The sequence below is a fragment of the Lynx rufus genome, unplaced genomic scaffold (assembly GCF_022079265.1).
Source record: "Lynx rufus isolate CCGP_SWC_20201006 ecotype Redwood Valley unplaced genomic scaffold, mLynRuf1.p SCAF_5, whole genome shotgun sequence".
NCBI classification, from domain to species: Eukaryota; Metazoa; Chordata; class Mammalia; order Carnivora; family Felidae; genus Lynx; species Lynx rufus.
Genome location: NW_025814867.1, coordinates 110441852 through 110460265, shown reverse-complemented (window position 1 = coordinate 110460265; position 18414 = coordinate 110441852). Strand labels below are relative to the sequence as shown.

At 36.4% G+C, this 18414-nt stretch overlaps 1 protein-coding gene across 1 annotated transcript in view; it reads right to left on the bottom strand.

The window, feature by feature from the left end:
- The window catches only part of ABI3BP (ABI family member 3 binding protein), a 263744-nt gene that overhangs the window by 85982 nt on the left and 159348 nt on the right, over positions 1 to 18414 (bottom strand). Inside the window, exons 30-45 of the mRNA XM_047100450.1 lie at positions 17931 to 17959; positions 17694 to 17703; positions 16829 to 16909; positions 15619 to 15678; positions 14689 to 14772; positions 13391 to 13450; positions 10723 to 10782; positions 9836 to 9919; positions 8378 to 8497; positions 7555 to 7638; positions 6374 to 6433; positions 5557 to 5640; positions 4158 to 4214; positions 3094 to 3153; positions 2370 to 2453; positions 1694 to 1753 (exon numbers count right to left, since the gene is read on the bottom strand). Of these exons, the coding sequence (XP_046956406.1) occupies positions 1694 to 1753; positions 2370 to 2453; positions 3094 to 3153; positions 4158 to 4214; positions 5557 to 5640; positions 6374 to 6433; positions 7555 to 7638; positions 8378 to 8497; positions 9836 to 9919; positions 10723 to 10782; positions 13391 to 13450; positions 14689 to 14772; positions 15619 to 15678; positions 16829 to 16909; positions 17694 to 17703; positions 17931 to 17959 (1077 nt within the window). The remainder of the gene's footprint in view (positions 1 to 1693; positions 1754 to 2369; positions 2454 to 3093; positions 3154 to 4157; positions 4215 to 5556; positions 5641 to 6373; positions 6434 to 7554; positions 7639 to 8377; positions 8498 to 9835; positions 9920 to 10722; positions 10783 to 13390; positions 13451 to 14688; positions 14773 to 15618; positions 15679 to 16828; positions 16910 to 17693; positions 17704 to 17930; positions 17960 to 18414) is intronic.

The window sequence follows — 18414 nt, the reverse complement described above, 5'->3', positions numbered from 1 at the left end:
TTCTGAAGTTATTTCAAAGCCCAACTATTCTCTATCAATCCACATAGATCTTTGTTTCCTTTAAGTATTTTCTCTCTATATTCTTACCAATTAAACAAGCTGCTTTTGTATAAGCAAATTGCCTTATTTAAAACAAACAAACAAACAAACTTGAGAACAGTGTTTCTTCAGTTATATTGTACTCTTCTCAGCAAGTGAAACATGTTCTTACTTTGGTCTCTACCTCTGTTCCTCACCTCACCCCACCCAACTGCTAATATAGTTCTAGAAACACAGAGGGCAAGGAAATTTTTGTTTAGTAAGCCAAATAAGTATTGCCAATTTCAAAAAAAGATAAATGAAATAGAGTGGTTAGAGAATTTAATAAGATGCATCTTTTGTTGGAGACAACCCTTCTGCAGGGCACATGATGAATTCGGCTACCATATAAATCTCCCCAACCATGATCCTTTTGGTCAACATGCAATTGTAGAGATACTAACTACAATTTGTGCCTTCTCTCTCTTAGAAGGTATAGAGGTGGGAACTGAAAGTTAACAAGCTACATCACCGTCATCCCTGGGATCCAACTGCAATGGGCTGGATGGACTCAAACTAGAAATCACTGACTTTCTTGATTCCTGCTGTGAAACTTTCAGAAGTTTAAAGTTTGGGAGGAGGATTTATTTTCCCCCCAACGTTTTTGAAACTAAATGAAGAAAATCGAGTTGCTATTGTGTTCATACGTCTAGAAACCATCAAAAGCACTGTTCACAGACTGTGTTTTCTAAAATATTACATTTTCTTGAGTTTATTGCCTAACTTTGAAACATTTTATTTTACTAATCTGTTTCTTATCACTACTGACAGTGTTTTTGGAAACAAAATAACAAGATTTGTTAATTAGAGGAATAGATATTAATGTAATTACTCAGAGATTCCTAGTTAGCGAAGATTAAGAATCAATGCTAAGCTGTGGTGGAAGATAAAGAATAACCAAAATATTCTGTGGTGGGAAAAGACTGTAGCTTGTATTTACTATTGTTTGCACTTCCAGAAAGCACTTTTTTTTTTTAGATAATTTAATATAACAGGGAAAAACAATCCCTGAAAATAGGAAGAGAATAATGCGTATGTCACAAAAATCTTATAGAAAGTAAGTTGCTCAGAAAGATTTCATGGTATTTAATTATCATCATTTTATAGATCTAACTACCAAATAGATGGGTTGTAATTTAGAATTCAGACACTTCAGAGAATGAAATTTTAAAGGAAGTTTAATGGCAGATAGATTTCCTGGGTCCAGGGACATTTGTTAAAAACAATAGGTAGCACTTGAATTAAGGATCCTGACTACTAATGGGGTGCCTGGGTGGCTCAGTCAGTTAAGTGTCCAACTTCTGCTCAGGTCATGATCTCACAGTTCATGAGTTCAAGCCCCACGACGGGCTCTGTGCTGACAGCTCAGAGCCTGGAGCCTGCTTCAGATTCTGTGATTCCCTCTCTCTCTGCCCCTCCCCCACTCACACTCTGTCTCTGTCTCTCTCTCTCTCTCAAAAATAAAAATAAAAAAAGAATCCTGACTACATATAAGATGAAGTATGAAATAGAACAAGAGCAGTCTAAGAAAGCAGGAGCAATTCTGGCCATGACAGTGATAGAATAGGTTTTCAATGAATAAAAAAGTATGTAATGAGGTCACAAAAATCATTACCTAATGTTGATTCTGGAGCCTCAGAACTATGAATAACAGGTTCAAAGCTTGTAGCAGGAACTAACCAAAAGCAACAACAGGAACATGAAAAAGTATAAATACACATTAAAAAATCTTAATTTTTCTTTCAAAGCATTCGTTTCAAATGACTTTTTTTTTTAACTTTTGAATTGACAGGAACCAGTTTATTTTTGAGAATTTGGTCAAATGAGTCAGGAACAAGTCATTGCAGAAAGTAGTCAAAACTTTTAAATTCTGCTATGCATATTAGTATGGTCACTATGAGGTTCTTCTAAGATGTTTGATATTCTGACTCTAACCAATATGAAAGCTTGCTTTGGAAAATCTGCTTAGGCAATGTATATGAAGATATATATGAAAGTAACTTGTGACAACTTTTGGAAACTGAAATAATACCTATGCTTATGTAATCATGACCATAATAACTAGATTATGTCTTTAAATGCAGATATAGCAATAAGTAATTATCAGTGACTATGCCAGTCTTGCTCTAGACACATCTTTAGAGAGACCAAAAATTTCACTCAAGAAGCAGTTGCTAACCATACCTCTCATGCCTTGAAGGCTGTCACTTCCCATCAGACACATTTCTTTGGGACCCCACTGGGGCAGACTGCTAGGGTTCACCCCTCAAATCATGGAATAGCATATTTACCCCGTTTGGTCTGAGGTGCTTCAGGACTTGATGTGGTTTTAGGTCTGGGACGTGGACGACGGGTTCGTTGTGCTGTTTTAGGAGCTGAAGGATGAAACTTTGGATTACTCCTGTGAAGATGGTTTTGGAAACAAGGCTCTAGATTTTCTAAAATAGGTTATATTTTCTTGAAATTCAAGGCATATGTGTTTCAAGATTGAAATATTTTCTATTTTGTTAACTATTTCTTTAATCACTGAAGATTCTTAAGAGATAAAACTCACACATAAAATTAAGTCAAGGAGTGAGGAATCTCATAAATCTCTAACCTCAAAAGCAGAAAAGGACCATGGCCAAGCTGTAGGTAGTGGGGTCTTAGGTTCACACCAAGAAATAGAAAATTTCCAAAGAATCTATGATACCATGTGAATTGCTATGGTTTGGTTGGTCTAGAGGAGATATAGACATTGCCAACTTTGAAACTCAGCTTTCAATTTGAGCCCCGTTTAGATAAAAGTTCAAGATTACATGGTTGACAGATATTCTGACTTATTCCATGCATAGCTTTTAAAAACAACAGGTAACTTCCGTTAAGAGTTTTCAATACTCTCAAGAAGAAAATTAAAGTTGAAGGACAGCAGAAGATGACAAGACCGTCTTATAAAGATGGTGACAAAGTGATTATGATTAGGATAGAATGGGTTGATGATGAGCCGGAAAAAACTGTTCACAAATGCTGGATTACCTAATGTTGTTTCTGGATCCTTGGTTCTAAGAGTGACAGGTTCAAGGGCTGTAGGAAGAACTGGCCAAAAATAATAAAAGAAACCAAAGAGATTTTTTAAAAAAAATTCACTTCAAGGCTAACTGCAAGAGTCAATTTTTAAGCCTCAAGACTAACAGAAAAGAGACACTTCCTCTGCAGATTTGACTACACTGTGGAAAAGTACCCATTAAACTCATAAGATAGATACAGCATTGTACTCTGCTAAAGTGTACAGTGGTGGTCAACAAGTTCTCCCAGATGTTTGATTATCTGACTGTTGCTAATATGCACAATTCTGCTAGACAAACTTCTTACAGTTAGATAATATATACTTTTCTAACTCTACTGAAAAAAGCATTTATCATTCTACTTGTACTTCTGTACAAGTTGAGATAAATGCCTATTATTGAAATAATCATGGGTACAATGAGTTTATTTATCTGAAAGCATCAGGATCAATACATTATAGAGTGTGTTCAAAGTTTCAAAGTAATCCTTGACTCAATAAAAGTTAAATACTGTTAACCTTCTCATGAAAGAGTTACTGTACCCTATCATGAAAAGCCTTTCATTTAAAGTCTCAGGACTTAGGCACATTTAAAATTTTGACAATTAAGTAAAAGCATCTTGTTTTGAAACAATAGATCCATCAATATAATCACACAGATCCTAATACAATAAAAAGTTATACAATTAAAGATCATGACATTTGTACAATTGAGGAGGGAGAAGCAGTGTAAATAAGGGACAGATGGAAATTCATGTTTGAAAAGAAGCTTAAAGCAGTCAGTGCTTTTCAGCACATGCAGATGATCACATGAAACAGTTATGGCAGTTTGATGTCCTCATATTAGCATATTCACAGTTTTCTTAAGTTTAACAGGTAACTTGAAATAGAGTTTAGTATAATTTCAAGATAAAGACTACAATGGAATGACAGCAGAGGGTGTTGAAATGGTTGTAAGATGCAGGAGAACCTGTGGCCACAATGGCATGACAATGAGCAAGAAAAGCACTATTTGAAGGACACACATTCTCATTACCCACGATTTCTGGAGTTTTAGTTCTGAGAGTGCCAGCTTCAAGATCTGTAGTGGGAACTAATGAAAAGCAATGAAGTCAACACTTGTGAAAAGTCAGCAAGTTAAAATCTAACCAGTATAACATTGCTTCAAATAAATGTATAAAATATTTGGTCACCCTATAACCAGGTAAATATTCTTTTACGAGATAGTCAGTGATAGATGACCTATCAATCTGGTAAGCATCTCAACGTCAACACAATATGCTCTTAGGTGTTTAAGTACTTAATTCCAAGTACTGCTCTAGGAAACTTGTGTAGACATTTTACCAAATAGAGACTTATGAAAATGTCCCGGCAATTATTGGCTTTTCTGTGGAAGCTTTAAGAAAATAGCAAGTCTAAATAAGATGGATACAATGAATGGCACTTATATTTGAAAGGAGTCATAGAAAAGAACAAAGCAAAGTGAACCTTGCTCGTCATGTTGAGAACTCGTAAGTGGAAATAGGCCTCATGTGATGCAAAATCATTCTAATAACCAATCAGGTTAAGGAACAACTACTCAGTGTGTGGTATCCAGTCGAACAGCTCTCTGCTCTAATCACAAAAATGTGGTACCCTGTGTATGTGGAAGAGATCGCAGAAAAGACCACTAATACTACTAGGGTCAGATCCAAACTTCTGAGTCATACCTTCAAGAACTTTCTTCAACTGCTCTTATGGACCCTTCCAAACTCAGCCCTATCTTTACCACTTAGAAGCAGTATCTCCCTTGTTCCAGGAGCCCTGTGCCTTCTGGCTGGCCTCAATACCTCCTTTCTTTTTGTCTCTGTTAAACTCCATGATTTTAAGACTCACTTTATTTCTAACTCCTTATTCCTGTCCTTCACAAACTTCTCTCTATGCTCAAAGATGTTTATAACCCCTGCAAAAAATAATCTTGATTTGCACAGACACATTGCCTTGGTTCAATCTTTAAATGCTTCCTATTGGAGCAGGTTTTGACTTTCACTACACTACAGCCTGAGAAGTAAAAACAAGCAGGCTACATGTGTGATATCCTCACAGCTGTTGATGTAGCTGTGGGGAAATGGAAGACACTGTTTCTTGAAATAAAAAATGATTGGTTCTATTTAAGACATTTTGTCTGCTAGAGAAGTATGGAACAAAATAAGCAAAAGTAATAAAATACACATTAAAATAGAAGATCTTTATGCAGAAAGCACAAGGGATTCAGCTGCCACACGTCTCCCCAAATCATATTCTCCTTTGCTTACTCAACAGGGGGATCAGTGCAGATCATTTAGTGCCCCCACCCTCACTGGGCTCACTTGGGCTATCACTTCTACCACTGGCATCAATCCCAGACTCCCAAAAGCTGCTAGGACTTACTCCTTTAACCAGAAACCCACATTTACCCAGTTTTGTTTGAGGTACTTCAGTAGTTGGTGTAGTTTTATGTTTGGGACGTGGACGACGGGTTCGTTTCGATGTCTTAGGAGCTGAAGAAGGAAGATCTTCAATTACTACAGAGTCTAGTTCAGAAGCTAAGGACAGCATGACACATGACTCCAGATTTTCTAAAACTTACTACATTTAGTAAATTTTCCTTATTAACCTTTAATTTGAAACTTTCACCCTTAATATAATAGTATATATTCTTTTATAAATCCAAGTTCATTGAGAATGAGTCATGTAAAATTATTCAAGAAACAAAGAACTGTTCATAGCACTCTTCTATTGAACAAAAGGGTAAGTTCCACTGCTAACATATTATGGTGTGGTGATAGATACAAACTCTTTGACAGTTTACTAAGATAAGGCCATGTAATTAACTAAAAAGTTAATCAAAGAAGAGATAATACATGGAGAGTTAAAAAAAAAAAAAAGAGAGAAGAACTTCAGATCCACAAAGAAACTTCCCAATGCCATAATAGTCAGTAGAGTCAAAACCCAGCTTTAACAAAACATGATTAAAAAGCACACAAGATGACAAAACAGTTTCAGATGGTTACATGTACAACAGATGACTTGAGTTAGGTTTATGCATGGCTCTCTTAAAAGAAATAACTTGTTTGAACAAAGTCCTCAATACTTTTAGGATGAAGAATTTAATGGAGTGACAACAGAGGATGATATAACCTTATGAAGTAAAAGAACCTGCAGGTATGATGTTGATGGAATGAGTCTGACAATCAGAAAGAAAGGCACCTACTGAGGAGCATGTGTTTTTACCTTGTGTTGTTACCCAAGTCTCAGTTCTGAGTGTAACAGGTTCAAAGTCTGAAGTAGGAACTGATCAAAAGCATTAAAGATAAACAAAATGATTGTTTAATAAAAAAACCCTCAAGACATTTTCTTCAAAATGAGTCTTATTAATATGCTTTCTAGAACTATGTAACAACTTTTAAAAACTGTTAAACTAGAAAAGTAGACTGTTGATTTCCTCAAATTTGGCCATACCTAAGTCAGGTAACTATTTCCTTATTCTTCCTTTGATGATTTGATTTTAAGTAATAAAGTGGGATGTGTGGGTATTACTAACAACTTTGGAAAGAAAGTGAGGCCGAAGCATGATCTATTTAACAGGGTATCCCTCTATTCTAAGCAAAGAAAGAACATGCCCTCATGGGCAAAGACGAATTTGCTGATGTCTATTGGATTAAGTCTCAACTGTTCCATCAGATGCCTAAGAATCTCCACCATAAGAGTCCATGGACCAATCAAGATTCAGTAAGCTTTGATGACCACGGTCTAGTCAGGCATTCTCTATACTAGTATTAAAGTTAGACTATCTCTTTTGGTTTGTCTCTCTATATATACAGTCTTTCTGATTTTATTCCTACCTATCTTTCCAGTCATCCATGTACTATGGTGGTTTCAAGGCCCCACTATTTCCTAATCTTTTCCTGATCCTATTTATGTACCTAGCACATTTTGTTGAGAGCACCCAGAAATCAATCTCATCTGTGCATACATGCTCTCTAACGCCATCTTCTATCTTATTGAGGAAGGCTTTTGTTCTCAATTTTCTTGTAGGTTTGAGAACTAAAACATGTCTCCCACATCTAATGTACACCCACCGAAGACACTAATATGACCTGGTGATACTAAAGACCCTGTTAATTTGAACTGAATATGCATAATTTTTCTAAAGGAATTTTATTTTGAAGACAAATGGAAGTTAATAAAAGGCACAGTTATAGAGAAGATTTCACTCAGGAGCTATGAGGCTTTTGGTTGCCCCACAGCTGTCCCCCTACTGTGTTCCTCTTGCCATCTCTACAGTGGGAAATTCTGTTTAACATGAGTTATATTTTTAATAGGGCCTATTGGTTACTCCCAACCACTGGAATTACTCTTGAGATCCTGCTGGGTTAGGCTGCTGAGGCTCTAAACCAGGGATACTTATTTACCTGGTTTGGACTGAGATACTTCAAGACTTGGTGTCGTTTTTGGTCTGGGACGTGGACGGCGTGTCTGTTGTGATGTTTTGGAAGCTGAAGGAAGAAATTCTAGGGTTACTACACAACTACATTACCTCTTTTCTGGAAGCAATGAGAGGTGAAAACATGATTCGATATTATCTACAACCTGTTAGATATTTGCCTTTCTAGTTTGAGATTTTTGTCATGTATCCTCCTTAATGAATTTCTATTAGCACAGAATAGTCTTTGAAGAAAAAATCCATTTCTAATTAAAGAAATAAAGTTTAGTAATTATAATCAAAGTGTCACAGAACAGTTTGATTGGACAACAGAAAGGTTAAGAACCATTGCTAAATTTTAATGTATTATCAAGGACAGTCATATTAAATCTGAGATTTATAACTCAATTTTTCAATCTTTCATACATTCTACATAACTACTAAAACAAGAACACATTAGTACCTAAATAGAAACAAGACAAAAAAAAATACTGCACAAATAGAAAAAAAAAAAAAGGTAGAGATGTAGATGTGAAATGAATGGATTCTCTTGGCCTCACGATAGCTGTTAATGGCTTCTAACTAAGTTAGAGGTAGAAACCTATAGTATGTTTGAAAAAGTTTTTTAACTGCAAGCACTGCTTAAAAAAAATACAAAATAACGTGAAACAATTTAAAATAGATTACATGGCAAATAAATGCCCTAAAGTACGTTCATGAATGACTGATTCTCTATGAAAAGACAGATGATTTGTTTTAAGAGTTTTCATAATTTTAAGAATGTAAATGAATGGCCCAAAAGAATGACATACAGTAATATAAAATAAGAGGAAACTCTGGATTATAAAACAAGCAGAATACGTCTTGTTGAAAAGCCAGTATATCTGTTATTACAGATAAAAGCATGACAGGTTCAAGAACTGTAGCAGGAACTGACCAAAAAATACAGTAAACCAAAGAGATTTTAAAATACACAAAAAGTCAGAACATTCACATCCAAACAAATCTATTTGTGTGTCAACCCTTCCTCAAAAACAAAAACAAAAAATAACCTCTTAAGGAAAGAGTAGATAATCATTCTTTGAACACTTGGCGAAACTACAATCATGGTCTTCAGCTTAGCCTTTGAATTATCTTGATTGCCTTAAAGAAGGCAACATTAAATTATCCTAGGTTTTAGATAATGGATTCTGATATGGAAAACTCTGCACTGGCAAATATTCTTATTCATTTACCTAACAAACTTGGAAAAGAAATGGTCTTTAAAAAAATCTTATCAGTCTGTATTTCTATGGAAGCTGAAAATGTGCACTTGCTATGTTTAAGTAAACATGGATGCAATAAACAGTTTATAAGTTTGAAATAGATATAAAAATTAATCATTGAAGTAGACTATGCTGATCTTTCCAAGAATTCATCATGACACATAAAAGAGCAAAATAAAGATGGTTACTCAGTCTAAAATACTTAGATTATCTGTCCAGCCAAAGCCCAAATAAAGTAGAAATCGAAGACAGTTGATGTCCCTGTATCAAATCCAAGCTTCTGAATTGGGTCCTCAAAATTCTCTTTCAACTGTCTGCCTGGACCCTTACAAATGCAGCATCATCAATAACCTTGTTTTGGCCATCTGGAAGTAGGACATTCTGTGTTAGGCCCACTGGATTGCCTTTGTGGCTGATCCCCTACCACTCCACATGTCCAGCCCTTCTTCCTTGATTCACTTTTCCCTCCATTCATTCAAATCCTGTAGTGAGCCCAAGGTCCAAGTCTAGATCACCTTTGTCTTTTCCTCTTCAAGGTCAGTGTTTAATGTATCATGCAAACATATACCCAACTCCATTATTTTTAGAAAGTCTCTCATAGCTGGCATATCACTCACCATTATCACATCAATATTGGCAATTTTCAATATTGGTCCAGAAATATGCAAGGGATGTAATTTATATTCCTTATATTTTTTTGTTTCCTTGAACTACATATACTGACTCTGCTAAAGAAGCTTTATCATTAAAATTTGACAGAAATTGACAGTAAAAATATACTAAATGCATATAAAAGAAGACTTTCACATAGAGTAAGATATTCTGGCATCAAATATATCTCAACCAGCTGTATTCTCTGACACCTGGGCAAAGCAGCCATATTCTCAGACACCTGACCATGCCTCATGACTTCAGGCTTAGAGCGACGAACAGCTTGGCACTGCTTTGTGTTCCCACTGGGATAGGCTACTAGGGTTCACCCTTAAATCAAGCGATCACATTTACCCGATTTGGTCTGAGGTACTTGAGAGCTCGGTGTGGTTTTAGGTCTGGGACGTGGACGACGGGGTCTTTGTGACATTTTGGTAGCTGAAGAAAGAAAAACTTTGTGTTACTCTAGGTCTTTAGGCTCTGGATATCAAGGAGAGGTTTTTACAAAAGCTGTTAAATTTTCAAAAGTTCTAGGCAATTTTTTGTAATTTAAAATTTTCAATCCTTTTAGGCCAATGTATCTTCGTTTATCATTGATGGTACTTTGGGGCAAACTCATGTATGTAGTTGAGTAATTCATTCAAGGCATGAAGATTAGCACTTGTAATTAAACACTCACAGAACTTCTTCACTGGGAAAAAATGAGGAGGGCTCAACCCTGGTGCAAGGGGAGGGGAGGCTAGAGTCACACTAAGGGAAAGGCTTATAATTTAAAATTGCAGATTTAGATCATTTCCTATCTATCAAGTTAGTAATAAAACATGTCATTATTTAAAGCAGGAACAAAGAAACAAACATATCATACAAATAGTTTTTTTAAAACATAGATGTGCAAAGGAGTCTAAGAGTAGCTGTTATTGCTGATCCGCCTAGATAAGAAACAGATCCCAACTTGTTTTAAACTTAGTATTAACACAGAACACTGTTCAGTGGAGCATGAGCTAACACGACAATGTCAAACGTACCAAATGGCAGCAATGTTTTGAGTTAAGCTAATGTCTGCTCTCATAAAAACAACAGGAAACTTGTTTTTAAGAGGCTTCAGTATTCTTCAGATTGATTGAATGGCAACAGAGGATGATGGTGGCTGTCTTATGAAGGAGGAAAATCTAGGAGATGGAGACTGAATGGAATGTACAATGAACAGCAAAAGCATTTGGAAAATGGCACAGAATCATTACCTAATGTTGTCCCAGATGTCTCAGTTCTAACAGTAACAGTTTCAAGATCTGTAACAGGAACTGAAGTAATAAAATAAGCAAAAGAAGTTTTTTAAAGATGTATAAAGAGCTACAACATCCACTTCAAAATGTATTTTTCCAGTGCAACATTGCCTCTAGAATTATTATTTTTATTTATAGATGGAGGGTATGTGGAGTGTATTGTGTTTCTCCCAAATACTTATGTTGAAGCCTTAACTCCCAAATGTCACTGTATTTGGAGATAGGAACTTTGAAGAGACAATGAAGGTTAAATGGGGTTGCAAGGGCAGGTCCCTAATACAATATGACTCATGACCATATGAGAATAGGGAGACACACAAGGGATGCTCACAGACAGAGGAAAGGCCATGTGAGGATGCAGAAAGATGAGACCATCTACAAACCAAGGAGAAAGGCCTTGGGAAATATTAAAACTATTGATACATTCATCTTAAATTTCCAGCCTCCAGAGCTGTGAGAAATAGATTTCTATTGCTCAAGCCACCCAGTCTCTTTTGTTATGGCAGACTTAGCAAACTAATATGAAGGAAAACCCATTATTTTGTCCAGATTTGGCTTAACTGTAGTTAGGGACTTCTACATCTCCTGAGATAGTCATTACCTGTGGTCTCTGTTTAGCAAAAGAGGGAAACAGTTCTACTAGATAGCGGATTATATGAATCTAATATGGTAGACTCTAGCACATTTTTAGGCATTTACTAACCATCTTGAAAAGGCATGTAAAAAACTAACTTGCACTTTAGTGGGTGTTGAATAAAGAAGACATGTACCATGTTTATCAAATTACGGCTACAGAAAAAATTCCTAAATATCCAAGTAGCCGTTATACAAATAACCAAAAATAGCTATGAAGACCTTGCTTAGAACTCATCTTTGGAAAGATTTTGTGACTTGTGTCTATAGAAAGGTACTCAAGAGGACTGTGTAAGGGGCACCCACTCAGTCTGTGGCACTCGTAAAGCACCCATCCACACTCAGTGCAGGGAAAACTTTATCCAGTGTGGAAATAAGAGATTTCTGATGCTCATGAGAACAACTTTGGACTCCTGAGTGCAACATTCAAGCCCTCCTTCAACTTCCTGTGGTATTATCCAAATGCAGAATCACCAACAAAATGTTTTGACAGATGCTTCAAAGCCCCAGAACCTCTGCCCCTCTGGTGGCCTCTAAACGTGTCCTATTTTTTTTTCTTTGTTCTCTCTCACCTGTCCACTTGTGCAAATTCTGATGTGATGTCACGACCCAAACTCCTTCCCTGATCTACTGAGGCCCAAAATGATGCTTTACTTCTTCAATAACTTACATAATCAGTCTAGCACTTGATGTACCCAACAAAAACCTTGAATTTATGAAAGCACCCTGCCTTATTTCCCTTCTCTAGGCTTTTTATGCAAGAAAAGTTTTTGTGTTCCACTAGCCTGAAGACTAAGTAAAACATGTTTCCTTCTACCCTGAGCAAGAGGAAAATTATGTATCTTCCAAACATGTACTTCTCACCAACACTGAACGGGAAAGGACTCTTCATGATTCCCTCATCAGAGGGTTATGTGGGTTTACACTTTTAATAGGTAAGGCTATGAAACAAAGCTTTCATAGAAAGCTCAGGCTTCTGAAACAAAGGACTCAGTTTTTATCTGGTGTAGTCCCAGGATCTTAAAGGACTTGGAGTGGTTTTAAGTTTGGTTTATGAATGACATTCCCACTGGGATGTCTTTGGAGGTGGAAAAAGATAACCTTTAAAGTTGATGGTTCTACAAATCATGAAGTTAAAAAAAATGTTTTCTAAAGCTTGACAGATTTGTCTTGAATTGCATAAAATATATACATTTCTAGTGTGAAAAATTTGCCCCTACTATGTTCCTGTATCTTCCTTTGTTATTGAAGATATTTGGGGGTCAAAATGACATAAACATGAAGTTATTAATGCAGAGAGTCAATATTAGTATTTTTATCATATATTTTTAAAATATTTAAATTTGTTTTTACTCTCTACACCCAATGTGGGGCTCAAACCTGTAGCCCCAAGATCAAGAGTTGCACAGTCCCCCAACTGAGCCAGTCATGAACCCCTTTATCACATTCTCCTAGAGTACCCTGACTGCATTTAAAAGATTAAGAATCATCTATTTCTAAACTATGGTGGTGAGTAAGGGGTAGTCAGATTCACCCTAAGGATGGGGCTTACTATTTAAACTTACTGTCCTTGATCACATTATCTGATTGACAATTCACTAAAAACATATTACTCAAAAGTTAACAACAACAACAAAAACAAACAGGCAGATAAAAAGTACTACAAAGGATATATAAAGCAACTTCCCTGTCATAGCCTGGTTAGCACAGATCAGGATTAGGTGCTCACATGAACATATGATATTTGCCTTAGCAGAGAACTCAGATTAAGACAAAAACAGAAGGTGGCATGAAAAAATTTTAAAGTAAGTTACAGGGCAAAAAGATATCCCCAACTAGATTCAGGCATGACTCTCTTAAGAACAAGAGAGTGAAGCATCATTTTGGGCCTTATGTTCAACTCATAAGATAAAGAATGTAGTTGAATGACAAGTGGAATCAGTTTGACAATGAGCAGAAAAAGCTCTTGCTGAAGGTCAGAAAATGGCATTACCAAATGTGGTCCCTGGAGTCTCTTTCATAGGAGTGACTGGTTCAAAGATTATAGCAGGAACTGACCAAAAATAATAAAAAACAAAAATGAAATGTTAAATATTTATACAATCTCAGAACTGCAAAATTAATTGTACCTAAGTACTAATGTGTCTAGAGTACAAAGCAAAAACTATTCACTTTCTGAGCTGAGAGATACGGCATCTCTGCACGCGGGTACCAATTCATCACATAGTAGGAGTGGTCTTTGTAGTAGATAATTATCCCTGTAAGGTGCCCCTGTAGTGTCTCACTCTTTGATAATCCTAGTCTAAGTAATGTACCAAAATAGACCACATCAATCTTGCTAAGAACTCGTCTTTGGAAAGAGACAGTGAGCTTTGCCTACCAGAATACTTAAGAGAACAGGAGAAGGGACGGGCATTCAGTCTGAGGTATAGCAGGGTAGCTCTCTGTCCAATGCTCAGGCAAAGCCTGACTATATACAAACATTGATCATTACTAAATGAATTCAAAATCCTTAGGCCAACATTAAAAATACCTTTCAACTGGTCCTTTGGGCCCATTTAGCTACAGTAGCCTCAGAAAAATGCCCTTTCTGATCAAACTTAGAAGCCCTAGAGTTTCAACTGGTGAGAAAAGCCTCTGCCTTCCCTCACTGGCCCTCCACACGTGTCCTTCCTTTATGTACTTCTCCATCCCCTTTGTCCCCAGCCTTCTAAATCTATAGTGATTTCAATGCTCAGTCCTTCCCAACTATTCTGGCCTACTCTGATTATTGATTCTTTAAATCAACGGTTGACCAACGATGGCCCATAGACCAAATCTTGCCCATAGCTTATTTTCATATATTCCATGTAAAGCTAAGAATGATTTTTCCATTTTTTAAGTGTTGTAAAATTAAAAAGAAAAAAATAAAAATGTTCAACAGAAACTACATGACTCACAAAGTCCCAAATATTTGCTCTCAAGCCCTTTATAGAAAATGCCAATTCCTACCCTAGATCCTTATGACTTGGACTTGACTTTGTAGTTACCAAGAAACAATTTCCCATTTACCCAAACATATATTCATTCTGTACCTATTTCATTCCACTACACACATTTAACATTTCAAGAATAATAAGAATTGAATGAGAAATCAAATAAACATTTAGAGAGAAGATTCTCATTCACAAGCCTGAGAAATTCACTATCACCTAAACCCCTCCAACCATGTTCTCATTATCTACCTTGACTTGCCCCTTCACTTTCTCTGGGCCCCACTGGGATAGGCTTAACCAGGATATATACATTTACCTAGCTCAGTGTCAAGTGCTTCAGGACTCCTTGTGGTTTTAAGTTTGGGATGTGGAGGGTGAGTTTGGTGAGGTACTTTGGGAGCTAAAGGAAGAAAACCTCAGGTTAACAGAGTGTTCTTAGTTCCAGAAGCTGTGGATAGGATTATATGTCTTCTAATTTCTTGAGTTTCAGAAAACTTTTCCTTTCAGCTTAATATATTTGCCCCCATTTCGATAATTGCCTCTTTATATCATTTACATTACTCTGAAAAACATAAGTCACACAGAAACATGAGTTTATATATCAAGGATATTCTCACAAGTATCTCTAAATGATAAAAGTTCCAAAACTTTACTGAGTTACAGGGTGGTGGGAAAGATGGAGGGTGAATTTCAACTAATGATGGTACTAATAATTTAAATTGATTATCATTGAGCTCATTTCTATTTCACCCCTTACTGAAAGAAGACCACACCATTACCTAAAATGACAAAACAAAAACACAAAATGATGCACATAATAAAATTGTAGGAATTTAGATCCGCACAAGAATCATGCCACACTGTAACAGCTGTGACAATACTCAGCTTAGACCAAGGACAGACACTCTCACCCCAACCCTCCTATGTTTGAAACTCACAAACAAATAATGTGATTAACAGGTTACATGGGTTAAGATGCCGTACTTTCACATGCATTAAATTGCAGATGCATATACTAGACTAAGTTCATACTTGGCTCCTTTAAAAACAGATGAGTTGCTTTAACTCTCCTCAGTATATTAAGAAGTAACAGAATGACAAAGAAGTAACTGAACGATAACTGAACAGACAATAGAGGATGACATGGAAGTCTCATGAAGCAGAAGAAGCTGTGGTTATGATGGTGATGAAGTGGGTTTCAAATGAGCAGGAAAAGCAGGTGCTGATGGATGTAATGTGTCCTTACCTAGTGTTGTCCCTGGAGCCTCGGTTCTAAGAAAAACTGGTTCAAAGACTGTGGTAGGAACTGATAAAAATCAATAAAAGAAACCAAAGAGATTTTTGTGAATGCATGAAATGTCAGAAAATTCATCTTAACAGTAAAATGCTTCTAAGCCTTCTAAGGGAGAAAGGGCAGGGAAAAGATGGATTACGCACATCTTTAATACCAAGAGGCAGGAAGTATGAGGTGCTGAAGAGTAAAGGGTCATTTTAGGGTCTGTTCACCACACATACCAGACATAGCCAAAATGAAGCTGATACTACACCAGCCAAGAGACTAAGTCTTTAGTGAAAAGAGTGGCATTTGATACAGTAAGGTGAGAAAGAACCCCTGTTTTTGATATTATATTAAACTAGGTATCCTCAGTTTTAAGAGCAGAAAAAGCATGATCCTGTGCAGAAGGATCACTGAAGCCTCGTAGGTCAAATTTAAAGTCTTAAGTACACCTCTCAGCCTCCCTTAAAGTTATCCTATGGGCCCACTCAACAGGAGAGCACCTAGAAATCATTCTGTATCTGGGAGGCCAGCTTCAGATATTCACTGCTTGTCAGACTTTGTTCCCTTACCCACTCACTCACCCAAACTCTGTACTAGTTTCTTTCTAATATCCTGATCCTTGTCCTGCTCCAGATATTAACCCATTACATAGCATTTCTACCACCTGAGAAGTTATACATATAGACACACAGCCACCACCACCACCACCCCCCACCCCACCCCCGGCCACATACTTGCGTAAACATGGCTGCCTCATGTTATTTTCTCTATGTTTATGCAGGAATGGCTTTTGTTTACAACTATAATACATACTAGGGGATAAAACATACTTCCCACTTCTTATGTATCTCATAGCTACTAATATGGTTATGGGTGTTATGAGGGGATTAATAAAAGAAGTCCACTTGAATTGATTGTGTTGGTTCAATACTGAGCAAGCTTTATCCTAAGACATGAATGGAATCAAATAGCATGAAAAGTAAATAAAACAGTCATTGCTGGAGAAGATTCCTACACAGGAAGCACAAGATACTCAGGTATCTCAAGTTCTGCTCACTAACCAGCAGCTTTTACTCTTAAGAGATATATAGAACATGTGCCAACTGTGTGCATAGAATTTAGGATCCCAACTGGGGTAGACTGCTAGGATTCCTTAAACCAGAAATCACGTATTTACCCAGTTTGGTCTGAGGTACTTCTGGATGGGGTGTGGTTTTAGTTTTGGGGCGTGGACGACGAGGTCTCTTTGTTGTTGTAGCTGAAGGAAGAAAATTTAGGATTAATATAGTGTTGATAGCTCATAAACTCTGATTAAGATGATATACTAATCTTTCTAAAATTTGTCAGAGTTTCTTTGAGTGGAGAAAACTGTTACTTTGGTTTGATGTTTTCTCCTTTAGTATGTTAAGAGGTTTCCTTTTTTAATTGAGTTCTCCCAAGTTTAAAAATTACAATATAATTCTGTTTAAGAAAAGAAGATTAAGAACTATCACTTCTTTGAAAGTGTCCCTAATCCAAAACTGGTTACAAATTGCTCCTAAAATATGATGGGGTGAGAGTTCAAACCACACTACAGTATTCACTTCTAATTATAATTTAAAATAACTAGGCTCGGGCAAATATTCCACTTGGTCATTTACTAGAATAAGCATACATTGCTGAAACATCTACAAAGTGAAAAAAAGTTAGACAGAACTTGCAATACAGAAAAAGGATGCCTGAAAAAAATCATGGCATAGTCGATAACTTATTGGGGGCCTAAATAAGGGATATACAGACTATCATATTTAGGCCTTAGCTCTAACAAACAGTATTGTTTAAGCGGAGACTCAGATTGACATGATACAATTTGAAGCTGGGATATGGGGCAGACAGTGGTGCTGAATTCAGTCCATACACATTTCTGTTAGAAAGAAAGCCTTTTAGGGCCACTTGCATGGCTCATTGGTTTAAGCAGCCAAATCTTTGTTTCAGCTCAGGTCATGATCTCATGGTTCTTGAGTTTGAGCCCTGCATCTGGCAGCTGACAGTACAGAGCCTGCTTGGGATACTCTGTCTATCTCTCCCCCACTTGTGTGTGCTCTCTTTCTTCCTCTCAAAATAAATAAAAAAATAAAATCTTTAATAAACAATCTTTAAAAAGCCTTTTATATTGTAAAATGAATACTGTAATAGGATGATGACAAAGTATGACATCATTGTCTATATAGCACCACAGATGAGTTTAACAATGAATAAGAGAAAGCACTTGCTAAAGGACATAAAATATCACTACCTACAGATGTCCCAGGAGTAATGGGTTCAGAGACTCTAGCAAGCAATGATCAAAAGTAATTTAAAAAGAAACGTTAAAAGAAAAGTCATTGAACTTTCTTCAAAATGAACTTCACCAGTCCGGTATTGGTTCTACAGCAAAAAAGCAACATTTTTAAAGTTCTGAGGTGAAGGTACAAAGATATTTGTTCTTATGAAATGGTTATATCTTCAGTATCTCCACAGAGCTCTAAGTTTTGCTTGTTTTTAATATTATCTGATAACGCATCAACAATAAAAACCCTACTTAGAAAAATCTTTAGGCATTTGTCAAGGAATTTTATGGTAAAAAATTATGAGAAAACAATGTGAAAGTATAATTTATTAGAAAAAAATCCCTAGGTCATTATAAATGCAATAGTTGATATATTTAAGCAGATACTATAATGAATAGCCAAAATAGAGGATGCTTTTTGTTGAGTGTCTGCTTTGGAAGAAGACCAAGACGAC